The sequence below is a fragment of the Salmo salar genome, chromosome 07 (assembly GCF_965601325.2).
Source record: "Salmo salar chromosome 07, fSalSal1, whole genome shotgun sequence".
Classification (NCBI taxonomy): domain Eukaryota; kingdom Metazoa; phylum Chordata; class Actinopteri; order Salmoniformes; family Salmonidae; genus Salmo; species Salmo salar.
Window position 1 is genome coordinate 60,983,592 of NC_138297.1, and position 14,710 is coordinate 60,998,301.

The 14,710-nt window shown below is 49.4% G+C and overlaps 1 protein-coding gene across 2 annotated transcripts in view; it reads left to right on the top strand.

Annotated features, from left to right (window-relative positions):
* LOC106609745 (zinc finger DHHC-type palmitoyltransferase 17) overlaps positions 1-14,710 on the top strand; it is a 67,369-nt gene that overhangs the window by 20,382 nt on the left and 32,277 nt on the right. The window contains exons 3-9 of one of the 2 annotated variants that reach the window (XM_045722321.2): positions 194-316; positions 2,018-2,095; positions 3,085-3,229; positions 4,125-4,189; positions 5,260-5,422; positions 7,204-7,329; positions 10,442-10,584. In XM_045722321.2, the coding sequence (XP_045578277.1) occupies positions 194-316; positions 2,018-2,095; positions 3,085-3,229; positions 4,125-4,189; positions 5,260-5,422; positions 7,204-7,329; positions 10,442-10,584 (843 nt within the window). The remainder of the gene's footprint in view (positions 1-193; positions 317-2,017; positions 2,096-3,084; positions 3,230-4,124; positions 4,190-5,259; positions 5,423-7,203; positions 7,330-10,441; positions 10,585-14,710) is intronic. The other variant, XM_045722322.2, reaches the window with a different exon arrangement.

Below are 14,710 nucleotides of genomic sequence, written 5' to 3' on the forward strand. Positions count from 1 at the left end.
GACTGACAAAGGCCTTGTGTTTCTTTTATTGAAGAAGAAGAACCTAAATCCAGATGCTTCATCCTCCTGATATGAGGGTTCATTTATGTGCTCTGTTAAGGACAGAAAGGGCTTTTGGCAAGGGATACTGTTATGGGGTGGGTGTAGGGTGTGTGTTGACCCTATTCTAACCTTGTCTACCTACATTCTCCAGGTATGGAATCTTTGAGCGCTGCAGAGAGCTGGTGGAGGCAGGCTATGACGTTCAGCAGCCGGACAAAGAGAACGTCACACTCCTGCACTGGGCCGCCATCAACAATAGAGTAGACTTGGTCAAGTGAGTGACACACACAGACCTCACATACACACACCTCACTCACATACACATACACACACCTCACTCACATACACACACACACACCTCACTCACATACACACACACACACACCTCACTCACATACACCCACACTCCACACACTCACACCAAATAACCCAATGCCCTTGACCACCTCTCTCTATTCAGCTGTCTCACTGTCTCACATGTGATTTGTGAGTTGCAGTAAACCTACATGTACACGTGAAATGTTACTCCCAACACCCTCCTGTGGAATGTTTCTTATCAGAGGGATTTCCCAGTCAGACTGGAACTCATGCAAGAATCCTGTCCTAGAACCCTGAACTCACACAGGACATAGTCCTAGAACCCTGAACTCACATACTCACACAGGACGTAGTCCTAGAACCCTAAACTCACATACTCACACAGGACGTAGTCCCGGAACCCTAAACTCACATACTCACACAGGACATAGTCCCAGAACCCTAAACTCACATACTCACACAGGACGTAGTCCTAGAACCCTAAACTCACATACTCACACAGGACGTAGTCCTAGAACCCTAAACTCACATACTCACAAAGGACGTAGTCCCGGAACCCTAAACTCACATACTCACACAGGACGTAGTCCCGGAACCCTAAACTCACATACTCACACAGGACGTAGTCCCGGAACCCTAAACTCACATACTCACACAGGACGTAGTCCCGGAACCCTAAACTCACATACTCACACAGGACGTAGTCCCGGAACCCTAAACTCACATAGTCCCGGAACCCTAAACTCACATGCTCACACAGGACATAGTCCCGGAACCCTAAACTCACATGCTCACACAGGACGTAGTCCTGGAACCCTAAACTCACATGCTCACACAGGACGTAGTCCTGGAACCCTAAACTCACATGCTCACACCAACAGCGTCATTGTGTTTTGGTACACCCAAAAGTACATACATTTTCAATAGAACGCTGCGTTTGCCTTGCAGCATTGCATTGCGGAGGCAGTTACAGTGTGTTCTGTGTGATGCTTACGTTGGATTTCTAAAGGTATGCATCACATTGTATGTGTAGAGACGGCGTGACAGAAACGGTAGCAGAAGGTGAATGTTGAACTTTGGTTGCACACATATCCAGATGATGCTGTGTACCATTTTGCACCATGACGCTGTCGGTGTGATTGAGACTCTCATACTCACACAGGACAAAGGCTGGCATTGGTCCTATACATTAGTGCAAACATTTTGTATCAGAAAACAAGTTTCTTATTGGATTAGTTCAGTTAGTCCCTCCCTGTTAGCTTCTGTTTGGTCCCTAGTGAAGAGAACCCAGCCATCCTACTGTGCTGTCTTTACCATTGTGGTGCAGAGGGATGTTCTGCTGCAGACTGATGTCCTGCAGTACACACACTGTACAGAACAGAAACACTGCCAGAACCTTGGTCCCTCTGGTTTGAGATTCTATTCTTATACATTCTAATACAACATAGCAGGAAGGGAGAGAACAAGTTCCTGGATGTCTGCTAAGGTCTGAGCCATCGGTTCCATTGGAAGGGCTGACACCCTCTTAATACGTCATATTCCTGGACATCCGGAGGCAACAGAACTGAATTAGTTCACTGCATTAACAATCAAATCTTTTCACCACCTGTTGTTGAGTGAGTGCTAAATGTATTTCTGACTCTGTCGCTGTGTGTAGGTACTACATATCAAAGGGGGCGATGGTGGACCAGTTGGGGGGTGACCTCAACTCCACACCACTGCATTGGGCCACAAGGTAAGAGTGACAACAATAGATGAGGCATTAACAGACTCTGGTTCAGTCTGCTTTCCAGGACCAAGCTTGTCCAGCAGTCCCAAAACATTAGGTCCTGTTGGATATGTTTATCTGTGGACCATCTAGAGAGAGAGGTGAAAGGTTATATACTGTATGAAGTGGAGGTATTGTTTCCAGTGGACTCTCTCCTTTCCCCTGTGTGGGTGTCATAAGGCGTGTTTCTGCTAAAGTCCTTTTCCCCCCCCGAGTCACACGAGACCTTCAGAGTTGTATGAAGACCCAGTACTGCCTGTCCTCCTCACCCCTGTCAGAGAGCTCTCTACTGCATTATTCATATGATCAGCAGGGGGCCACCATTCCTAGCCGGGGGCCCCATACCTAGCCAGGCCTCACGGCTTTGTCAGCAGCCCTCCCCTCCCTGCTAGTGACCTTTCACAGTAGATAGGAGTGGAGCCCATCTGTCGCATCACTGACACTTTCTATATGCGGTTTATGTGTAGTATTGTGAATATAAGGACTTAATTACAATGCTGAGGATTGTGTTTGGTTAAGTATCTAGTGCATCAATCTTCTTATTAAACCATCTCTCAATTGGATGTGGTGTCTACGTTTCATTTATATTATGTTGTCATTTAACAGACACTTATCCAGAGCGACTTACAGGAGCATTTAGGGTTAAGTGCCTTGCTCAAGGGCACATCGACAGACTTCACCTAGTCAGCTCAGGGATTCAAACCATTTCCTATCTACAAAACCCCCAGAGACTTTACATTTAGTTATTATTGGTGCAATCTGTCATGTCTGTTCCTGCTGTTCATAATGGGGTGTTATTAAGGGGGTTGGCTAGTTTCTTCTGTGCTGCAGATGAATGTTACACATTGATCCTTTAAACAAAACAAAAAACCCAGAAACATGTCTAAATGCTAATATCACGCAATACCAGTTAGTTCTTGTGCTCATCAACATAATCATGTTGTGTGTGTCCACAGACAGGGCCACCTCACTATGGTGGTGCAGCTGCTGAAGTATGGGTCCGACCCCTCGCTCATCGACGGAGAGGGCTGCAGCTGTGTCCACCTGGCTGCCCAGTTCGGACACACCTCCATCGTGGCCTACCTCATCGCCAAGGGACAGGTACGTCGCAATTGCAAATTAGCCGCTAACCCCTACTTCCTGTGTATTTGTGTAGATCTGAGAGGCTTGATAGGTGTAAGCAATATTGTGAAAATTCTGCTTAGCCTATTAGGGGCATTGTGGAGTTATTACCATATTTCTTAAACCTATGAAATCCTCGCTGCATAAGGTAGGGGTTATGCAGAATGCGTCCATTAGATTTACTGTGACGTCACCCCTGTGTTAAATTTATTCTGATCGCAGCAGAACTGAACGTTTTTTTATTTTAAAGCTTCTCTCTCTTATTCAAATCACAGGAGTTGTTGTTGTCGGCCACCAGGGGGTGTTGTTTCATTAGTTTTCCACCACCAGGGGGCGTTGTGTCATTAGTTTTCCACCACCAGGGGGCGTTGTTTCATTAGTTTTCCACCACCAGGGGGCGTTGTTTCATTAGTTTTCCACCACCAGGGGGCGTTGTGTCATTAGTTTTCTACCACCAGGGGGCGTTGTTTCATTAGTTTTATACCTCCAGGGGGCGTTGTTTCATTCGTTTTCTACCACCAGGGGGCGTTGTTTCATTAGTTTTCCACCACCAGGGGGCGTTGTTTCATTAGTTTTCCACCACCAGGGGGCGTTGTGTCATTAGTTTTCCACCACCAGGGGGCGTTGTGTCATTAGTTTTCTACCACCAGGGGGCGTTGTTTCATTAGTTTTCCACCACCAGGGAGTGTTGTTTCATTAGTTTTCTACCACCAGGGGGCGTTGTTTCATTAGTTTTCCACCACCTGCATTCCACATTGGGAGCCCTGCCAGGTTTTTCCTGGATCTGTTCAGTAGCTCAAACATCTTCAGTGTCGGTTTTCTGTGTTTATTGGGGGTTTGTAACCATGTTCTCTTTCTCCCTCTCGTCCTATAGGATGTGGACATGATGGATCAGAATGGAATGACTCCCTTGATGTGGGCAGCGTACAGGACACACAGGTGTGTGTGTGTGTGTGCGCCATGCGTTCACCCATATCCTACTTGCGTCCTAGCCTTGCCGCATCTAGCACTAATACTGAAATCCATGCCCATTTAGAAATGGAATGCCCATCTAGATACGCAACGTTTAGAAATGGAATGCCCATCTAGATGAGCAACGTTTAGAAATGGAATGCCCATCTAGATGATCAACATTTAGAAATGGAATGCCCATCTAGATATACAACATTTAGAAATGGAATGCCCATCTAGATGATCAACATTTAGAAATGGAATGCCCATCTAGATGATCAACATTTAGAAATGGAATGCCCATCTAGATGATCAACATTTAGAAATGGAATGCCCATCTAGATGATCAACATTTAGAAATGGAATGCCCATCTAGATGATCAACATTTAGAAATGGAATGCCCATCTAGATGATCAACATTTAGAAATGGAATGCCCATCTAGATGATCAACATTTAGAAATGGAATGCCCATCTAGATGAGCAACGTTTAGAAATGGAATGCCCATCTAGATGATCAACATTTAGAAATGGAATGCCCATCTAGATGAGCAACGTTTAGAAATGGAATGCCCATCTAGATGAGCAACGTTTAGAAATGGAATGCCCATCTAGATATGCAACGTTTAGAAATGGAATGCCCATCTAGATGATCAACGTTTAGAAATGGAATGCCCATCTAGATTAGCAACGTTTAGAAATGGAATGCCCATCTAGATATACAACGTTTAGAAATGGAATGCCCATCTAGATGAGCAACGTTTAGAAATGGAATGCCCATCGAGATGATCAACATTTAGAAATGGAATGCCCATCGAGATACGCAACATTTAGAAATGGAATGCCCATCTAGATGAGCAACGTTTAGAAATGGATAAAAGACATAAGAGACTGAAACTAAAAGCACAAAGAAGAATGTGCAGTGGGCTATTACTTAAATAGCCACCAAACTTCAACTGTGTCGTTAATCAGAGCACATTAAACTATGACCTGGTGACTCTCATAAATAGACCATAAAGGCTTTGCACATGAACTTTGAACTTTGTCCCGTCCTAACAGCGTGGACCCCACCCGGCTACTGCTGACCTTCAACGTGTCGGTCAACCTGGGTGACAAGTACCACAAAAACACGGCTCTGCACTGGGCCGTGCTGGCCGGCAACACTACAGTCATCACCCTGCTGCTGGACTCCAACTCCAATGTGGATGCACAGAACATCAAGGTAAGGGGGCTGTGCAGCTGATCTTGGGCCAGCTTTCTTGTGCCAGCATCTCCCCCGCTAATGGTTAAGGTTAGGATTTAGGGAGGAGAAGCTGATCCTAGATCTGTACCTACTAGGAAATGTCCCTCTCAAACCAGGGTATGTTACAGAAGGCCCAAATGTCTCCTACTAACCTCTGACCTGTAGCACATGCTTGTATCTGGTTTCCTTTTAATAGCTGTCCTGTATCTGGGTAGCCTTTTAATAGCTGTCCTGTATCTGGTTAGCCTTTTAATAGCTGTCCTGTATCTGGTTAGCCTTTTAATAGCTGTCCTGTATCTGGTTAGCCTTTTAATAGCTGTCCTGTATCTGGTTAGCCTTTTAATAGCTGTCCTGTATCTGGGTAGCCTTTTAATAGCTGTCCTGTATCTGGTTAGCCTTTTAATAGCTGTCCTGTATCTGGTTAGCCTTTTAATAGCTGTCCTGTATCTGGGTAGCCCTTTAATAGCTGTCCTGTATCTGGTTAGCCTTTTAATAGCTGTCCTGTATCTGGTTAGCCTTTTAATAGCTGTCCTGTATCTGGTTAGCCTTTTAATAGCTGTCCTGTATCTGGTTAGCCTTTTAATAGCTGTCCTGTATCTGGGTAGCCTTTTAATAGCTGTCCTGTATCTGGGTAGACTTTTAATAGCTGTCCTGTATCTGGTTAGCCTTTTAATAGCTGTCCTGTATCTGGGTAGCCTTTTAATAGCTGTCCTGTATCTGGGTAGCCTTTTAATAGCTGTCCTGTATCTGGTTAGCCTTTTAATAGCTGTCCTGTATCTGGTTAGACTTTTAATAGCTGTCCTGTATCTGGTTAGCCTTTTAATAGCTGTCCTGTATCTGGTTAGACTTTTAATAGCTGTCCTGTATCTGGTTAGCCTTTTAATAGCTGTCCTGTATCTGGGTAGCCTTTTAATAGCTGTCCTGTATCTGGGTAGCCTTTTAATAGCTGTCCTGTATCTGGGTAGCCTTTTAATAGCTGTCCTGTATCTGGTTAGCCTTTTAATAGCTGTCCTGTATCTGGTTAGACTTTTAATAGCTGTCCTGTATCTGGTTAGCCCTTTAATAGCTGTCCTGTATCTGGGTAGCCTTTTAATAGCTGTCCTGTATCTGGTTAGACTTTTAATAGCTGTCCTGTATCTGGGTAGCCTTTTAATAGCTGTCCTGTATCTGGTTAGACTTTTAATAGCTGTCCTGTATCTGGGTAGCCTTTTAATAGCTGTCCTGTATCTGGTTAGCCTTTTAATAGCTGTCCTGTATCTGGGTAGCCTTTTAATAGCTGTCCTGTATCTGGTTACCCTTTTAATAGCTGTCCTGTATCTGGTTAGCCTTTTAATAGCTGTCCTGTATCTGGGTAGCCTTTTAATAGCTGTCCTGTATCTGGGTAGCCTTTTAATAGCTGTCCTGTATCTGGTTAGCCTTTTAATAGCTGTCCTGTATCTGGTTAGCCCTTTAATAGCTGTCCTGTATCTGGTTAGCCTTTTAATAGCTGTCCTGTATCTGGTTAGCCTTTTAATAGCTGTCCTGTATCTGGTTAGCCTTTTAATAGCTGTCCTGTATCTGGGTAGCCTTTTAATAGCTGTCCTGTATCTGGGTAGCCTTTTTAATCGCTGTCCTGTATCTGGTTAGCCTTTTTAATCGCTGTCCTGACAGCTACATAGCTGTCTGTGAATCAGGCTCTCTCTGTGTTGGATTATTACCATGGTGATTAGCTGGTTGTTACCGTGGTGATCCTCTGGATGTATTCCTCTGTATTCCTCCAGGGTGAGACACCGCTGGACCTGGCCAAGCAGAGGAAAAACGTCTGGATGGTCAACCATTTACAGGAGGCTCGGCAGGCCAAGGGTTACGACAGTCCTGGCTACCTGAAGAAGCTGAAGATGGACAAGGTAGAGACCAGGGAGGAGTCTGAGTGGACATACACAAGCATGCAGGCTCACGCACACACTCACACACACATACACGTATTCGCGTAAGCATGCAAGGCTATGTGTAACGCCACCATTGTCCCTCTGTGTCTAAAAACCTTCCGCCACCTGTCTTTCTGGCCAGCAATCCCAGACCCTAAGAAGAGCACCTTCAGGCCTAGTTGCTGCCCTCTTGTTGACGTGAGACAGACAGACCAAAGCTAACACTCTATTCAGACCTTCCCTGGCCTCTCTGTCTTGAAGTAATTGCCCATCCAAGGTTGTGATTTCTTGGAGTCTGAGGAATCCAGCTGTTTGTCTGTACGGACAGACCTGAGGATTGTGTCAAGGCCCTAATCAGGGTGGAAGGTGAATTTGCCCCTAGACGTTGATCTTGGGTCAGATCAGCATTTTCTCCGCTAATAGTTAAGGTTGGGTTTGCGGGAATGGAAGCTGATCCTAGGTCTGTACTTCACCCCAGAGCCCTAATCAGTCTCTCCAAGTCAAGTGATCCAACCACCCCTGCTCGTTGGGACAGGAAGAGCACATAGCACCAATTAGTTACGGTTGCATCTTGTTTTTCAAAGTTTTGCTTCTTGACTTTGCATTTCTGTTGTCTTTCAAAATCATACGCTGTCGCACTGGATGATATAGGTTGTCAAGGTACATCTTTAGATAGCACTCCATAGGGAGGCCCCATTAGCTGCTGTCACGCTACGACACTAGTCACCCAGCCACGCTATGACGCTAGTCGCCCAGCAGAGCTATGACGCTAGTCGCCACGCCGTGACGCTAGTCGCCCAGCAGAGCTATGACGCTACTCGCCACGCCGTGACGCTAGTCGCCCAGCAGAGCTATGACGTTAGTCGCCACGCCGTGACGCTAGTCGCCCAGCAGAGCTATGACGCTAGTCGCCACGCTATGACGCTAGTCGCCCAGCAGAGCTATGACGCTAGTCGCCACGCCGTGACGCTAGTCGCCCAGCTGAGCTATGACGCTAGTCGCCCAGCCACGCTACGACACTAGTCACCCAGCCACGCTACGACGTTAGTCACCCAGCCACGCTACGACACTAGTCACCCAGCCACGCTACGACGTTAGTCACCCAGCCACGCTACGACACTAGTCACCCAGCCACGCTACGACGCTAGTCACCCAGCCACGCTACGACGCTAGTCACCCAGCCACGCTACGACGCTAGTCACCCAGCCACGCTACGACGCTAGTCACCCAGCCACGCTATGACGCTAGTCACCCAGCCACGCTACGACGCTAGTCACCCAGCCACGCTACGACGCTAGTCACCCAGCCACGCTACGACGCTAGTCACCCAGCCACGCTACGACGCTAGTCACCCAGCCACGCTACGACGCTAGTCACCCAGCCACGCTACGACGCTAGTCACCCAGCCACGCTACGACGCTAGTCACCCAGCCACGCTACGACGCTAGTCACCCAGCCACGCTACGACGCTAGTCACCCAGCCACGCTACGACGCTAGTCGCCCAGCCACGCTACGACGCTAGTCGCCCAGCCACGCTACGACGCTAGTCGCCCAGCCACGCTACGACGCTAGTCGCCCAGCCACGCTACGACGCTAGTCGCCGAGCCGTGACGCTAGTCGCCGAGCCGTGACGCTAGTCGCCCAGCCGAGCCGTGACGCTAGTCGCCCAGCCGAGCCGTGACGCTAGTCGCCCAGCCGAGCCGTGACGCTAGTCGCCCAGCCGACGCCGTGACGCTAGTCACCCAGCCACGCCGTGACGCTAGTCACCCAGCCACGCCGTGACGCTAGTCACCCAGCCACGCCGTGACGCTAGTCACCCAGCCACGCCGTGACGCTAGTCGCCCAGCCACGCCGTGGCGCTAGTCGCCCAGCCACGCTACGTGTGTCGCTAGTCGCCCAGCCACGCCGCGACGCTAGTCGCCCAGCCGAGCCGCGACGCTAGTCGCCGAGCCGCGACGCTAGTCGCCCAGCCGAGCCGCGACGCTAGTCGCCCAGCCGAGCCGCGACGCTAGTCGCCCAGCCGAGCCGCGACGCTAGTCGCCCAGCCGAGCCGCGACGCTAGTCGCCCAGCCACGCCGCGACGCTAGTCGCCCAGCCACGCCGCGACGCTAGTCGCCCAGCCACGCCGCGACGCTAGTCGCCCAGCCACGCCGCGACGCTAGTCGCCCAGCCACGCCGCGACGCTAGTCGCCCAGCCACGCCGCGACGCTAGTCGCCGAGCCGCCGTGACGCTAGTCGCCGAGCCGAGCCGTGACGCTAGTCGGCCAGCCACGCCGTGACGCTAGTCGCCCAGCCACGCCGTGACGCTAGTCGCCCAGCCACGCTACGTGTGGCGCTAGTCGCCCAGCCACGCTACGTGTGGCGCTAGTCGCCCAGCCACGCTACGTGTGGCGCTAGTCGCCCAGCCACGCTACGTGTGGCGCTAGTCGCCCAGCCACGCTACGTGTGGCGCTAGTCGCCCAGCCACGCTACGTGTGGCGCTAGTCGCCCAGACACGCTACGTGTGGCGCTAGTCGCCCAGACACGCTACGTGTGGCGCTAGTCGCCCAGCCACGCTACGTGTGGCGCTAGTCGCCCAGCCACGCCGTGTGACGCTAGTCGCCCAGCCGAGCCGTGACGCTAGTCGCCGAGCCGTGACACGCTAGTCGCCGAGCCGAGCTAGTCGCCCAGCCGCGCTACGTGTGACGCTAGTCGCCCAGCCGCGCTACGTGTGACGCTAGTCGCCCAGCCGCGCTACGTGTGACGCTAGTCGCCCAGCCGCGCTACGTGTGACGCTAGTCGCCCAGCCGCGCTACGTGTGGCGCTAGTCGCCCAGCCGCGCTACGTGTGGCGCTAGTCGCCCAGCCGCGCTACGTGTGGCGCTAGTCGCCCAGCCGCGCTACGTGTGGCGCTAGTCGCCCAGCCGCGCTATGTATTACCTGTTGTATTCGGCACATGTGACAAATAAAATGTGATTTGATTTGACACTATCGTTTATGTAATAAGGTTGTGTGACCTTATAGACTGTGTAGTCTACAGAGTATCCCTGCCTTCCTGTTTAACCTCTCTTCCTCTCCTCCTTCCCTCCCTCTATCTCTGGTTCTCTCCCAGGAGTTCAGACAGAAGATCATGTTGGGGACCCCCTTCCTGGTGATCTGGCTGGTGGGCTTCATCGCTGACCTGGACATCGACTCTTGGCTCCTCAAGGGCCTCATGTACTGTGGCGTGTGGGTCACTGTGCAGTTCCTCTCCAAGTACGTCACACACACACACACACACACACCTTTGACAGTATATGTTGCTGTCAATGTAGCCCTGTTGAGCTGTCAGCCGGTTAGAGCTGGGTTTATTTCTCTCTAAACCTGAGACATCCCAGCAGGTTAGGGCTGGGTTTATTTCTCTCTAAACCTGAGACATGTCAGCAGGTTAGGGCTGGGTTTATTTATCTCTAAACCTGAGACATCCCAGCAGGTTAGGGCTGGGTTTATTTCTCTCTAAACCTGAGACATCCCAGCAGGTTAGGGCTGGGTTTATTTCTCTCTAAACCTGAGACATCCCAGCAGGTTAGAGCTGGGTTTATTTCTCTCTAAACCTGAGACATCCCAGCAGGTTAGGGCTGGGTTTATTTCTCTCTAAACCTGAGACATCCCAGCAGGTTAGGGCTGGGTTTATTTCTCTCTAAACCTGAGACATCCCAGCAGGTTAGGGCTGGGTTTATTTCTCTCTAAACCTGAGACATCCCAGCAGATTAGGGCTGGGTTTATTTCTCTCTAAACCTGAGACACGTCAGCAGGTTAGGGCTGGGTTTATTTCTCTCTAAACCTGAGACGCGTCAGCAGGTTAGGGCTGGGTTTATTTCTCTCTAAACCTGAGACGCGTCAGCAGGTTAGGGCTGGGTTTATTTCTCTCTAAACCTGAGACGTCCCAGCAGGTTAGGGCTTGGTTTATTTCTCTCTAAACCTGAGACATCCCAGCAGGTTAGGGCTGGGTTTATTTCTCTCTAAACCTGAGACATCCCAGCAGGTTAGGGCTGGGTTTATTTCTCTCTAAACCTGAGACATCCCAGCAGGTTAGGGCTCGGTTTATTTTTCTCTAAACCTGAGACATCCCAGCAGGTTAGGGCTGGGTTTATTTTTCTCTAAACCTGAGACATCCCAGCAGGTTAGGGCGGGTTTATTTTTCTCTAAACCTGAGACATCCCAGCAGGTTAGGGCTGGGTTTATTTTTCTCTAAACCTGAGACATCCCAGCAGGTCAGGGCGGGTTTATTTTTCTCTAAACCTGAGACATCCCAGCAGGTTAGGGCTGGGTTTATTTCTCTCTAAACCTGAGACATCCCAGCAGGTTAGGGCTGGGTTTATTTCTCTCTAAACCTGAGACATCCCAGCAGGTTAGGGCTGGGTTTATTTCTCTCTAAACCTGAGACGTCCCAGCAGGTTAGGGCTGGGTTTATTTCTCTCTAAACCTGAGACGTCCCAGCAGGTTAGGGCTGGGTTTATTTCTCTCTAAACCTGAGACGCGTCAGCAGGTTAGGGCTGGGTTTATTTCTCTCTAAACCTGAGACATCCCAGCAGGTTAGGGCTGGGTTTATTTCTCTCTAAACCTGAGACACATCACCAGGTTAGGACTGGGTTTATTTTTCTCTAAACCTGAGACATCCCAGCAGGTTAGGGCGGGTTTATTTTTCTCTAAACCTGAGACATCCCAGCAGGTTAGGGCTGGGTTTATTTCTCTCTAAACCTGAGACATCCCAGCAGGTTAGGGCTGGGTTTATTTCTCTCTAAACCTGAGACATCCCAGCAGGTTAGGGCTGGGTTTATTTCTCTCTAAACCTGAGACATCCCAGCAGGTTAGAGCTGGGTTTATTTCTCTCTAAACCTGAGACATCCCAGCAGGTTAGGGCTGGGTTTATTTCTCTCTAAACCTGAGACATGTCAGCAGGTTAGAGCTGGGTTTATTTCTCTCTAAACCTGAGACATCCCAGCAGGTTAGGGCTGGGTTTATTTCTCTCTAAACCTGAGACATCCCAGCAGGTTGGGGCTGCGTTTATTTCTCTCTAAACCTGAGACATCCCAGCAGGTTAGGGCTGGGTTTATTTCTCTCTAAACCTGAGACATCCCAGCAGGTTAGGGCTGGGTTTATTTCTCTCTAAACCTGAGACGTCCCAGCAGGTTAGGGCTGGGTTTATTTCTCTCTAAACCTGAGACACGTCAGCAGGTTAGGGCTGGGTTTATTTCTCTCTAAACCTGAGACGCGTCAGCAGGTTAGGGCTGGGTTTATTTCTCTCTAAACCTGAGACGCGTCAGCAGGTTAGGGCTGGGTTTATTTCTCTCTAAACCTGAGACATCCCAGCAGGTTAGGGCTTGGTTTATTTCTCTCTAAACCTGAGACATCCCAGCAGGTTAGGGCTGGGTTTATTTCTCTCTAAACCTGAGACATCCCAGCAGGTTAGGGCTGGGTTTATTTCTCTCTAAACCTGAGACATCCCAGCAGGTTAGGGCTGGGTTTATTTCTCTCTAAACCTGAGACATCCCAGCAGGTTAGGGCTTGGTTTATTTCTCTCTAAACCTGAGACATCCCAGCAGGTTAGGGCTGGGTTTATTTCTCTCTAAACCTGAGACATCCCAGCAGGTTAGGGCTGGGTTTATTTCTCTCTAAACCTGAGACATCCCAGCAGGTTAGGGCTGGGTTTATTTCTCTCTAAACCTGAGACATCCCAGCAGGTTAGGGCTTGGTTTATTTCTCTCTAAACCTGAGACATCCCAGCAGGTTAGGGCTGGGTTTATTTCTCTCTAAACCTGAGACATCCCAGCAGGTTAGGGCTGGGTTTATTTCTCTCTAAACCTGAGACGTCCCAGCAGGTTAGGGCTGGGTTTATTTCTCTCTAAACCTGAGACGTCCCAGCAGGTTAGGGCTGGGTTTATTTCTCTCTAAACCTGAGACATCCCAGCAGGTTAGGGCTGGGTTTATTTCTCTCTAAACCTGAGACATCCCAGCAGGTTAGGGCTGGGTTTATTTCTCTCTAAACCTGAGACATCCCAGCAGGTTAGGGCTGGGTTTATTTCTCTCTAAACCTGAGACATCCCAGCAGGTTAGGGCTGGGTTTATTTCTCTCTAAACCTGAGACATCCCAGCAGGTTAGAGCTGGGTTTATTTCTCTCTAAACCTGAGACATCCCAGCAGGTTAGGGCTGGGTTTATTTCTCTCTAAACCTGAGACATGTCAGCAGGTTAGAGCTGGGTTTATTTCTCTCTAAACCTGAGACATCCCAGCAGGTTAGGGCTGGGTTTATTTCTCTCTAAACCTGAGACATCCCAGCAGGTTGGGGCTGGGTTTATTTCTCTCTAAACCTGAGACATCCCAGCAGGTTGGGGCTGGGTTTATTTCTCTCTAAACCTGAGACATCCCAGCAGGTTAGGGCTGGGTTTATTTCTCTCTAAACCTGAGACATCCCAGCAGGTTAGGGCTGGGTTTATTTCTCTCTAAACCTGAGACGTCCCAGCAGGTTAGGGCTGGGTTTATTTCTCTCTAAACCTGAGACGTCCCAGCAGGTTAGGGCTGGGTTTATTTCTCTCTAAACCTGAGACGCGTCAGCAGGTTAGGGCTGGGTTTATTTCTCTCTAAACCTGAGACGCGTCAGCAGGTTAGGGCTGGGTTTATTTCTCTCTAAACCTGAGACATCCCAGCAGGTTAGGGCTTGGTTTATTTCTCTCTAAACCTGAGACATCCCAGCAGGTTAGGGCTGGGTTTATTTCTCTCTAAACCTGAGACATCCCAGCAGGTTAGGGCTGGGTTTATTTCTCTCTAAACCTGAGACATCCCAGCAGGTTAGGGCTGGGTTTATTTCTCTCTAAACCTGAGACATCCCAGCAGGTTAGGGCTGGGTTTATTTCTCTCTAAACCTGAGACGTCCCAGCAGGTTAGGGCTGGGTTTATTTCTCTCTAAACCTGAGACGTCCCAGCAGGTTAGGGCTGGGTTTATTTCTCTCTAAACCTGAGACATCCCAGCAGGTTAGGGCTGGGTTTATTTCTCTCTAAACCTGAGACATCCCAGCAGGTTAGGGCTCAGTTTATTTTTCTCTAAACCTGAGACATCCCAGCAGGTTAGGGCTGGGTTTATTTTTCTCTAAACCTGAGACATCCCAGCAGGTTAGGGCGGGTTTATTTTTCTCTAAACCTGAGACATCCCAGCAGGTTAGGGCTGGGTTTATTTCTCTCTAAACCTGAGACATCCCAGCAGGTTAGGGCTGGGTTTATTTCTCTCTAAACCTGAGACATCCCAGCAGGTTAGGGCTGGGTTTATTTCTCTCTAAACCTGAGACGTCCCAGCAGGTTAGGGCTGGGTTTATTTCTCTCTAAACCTGAGACATCCCAGCAGGTT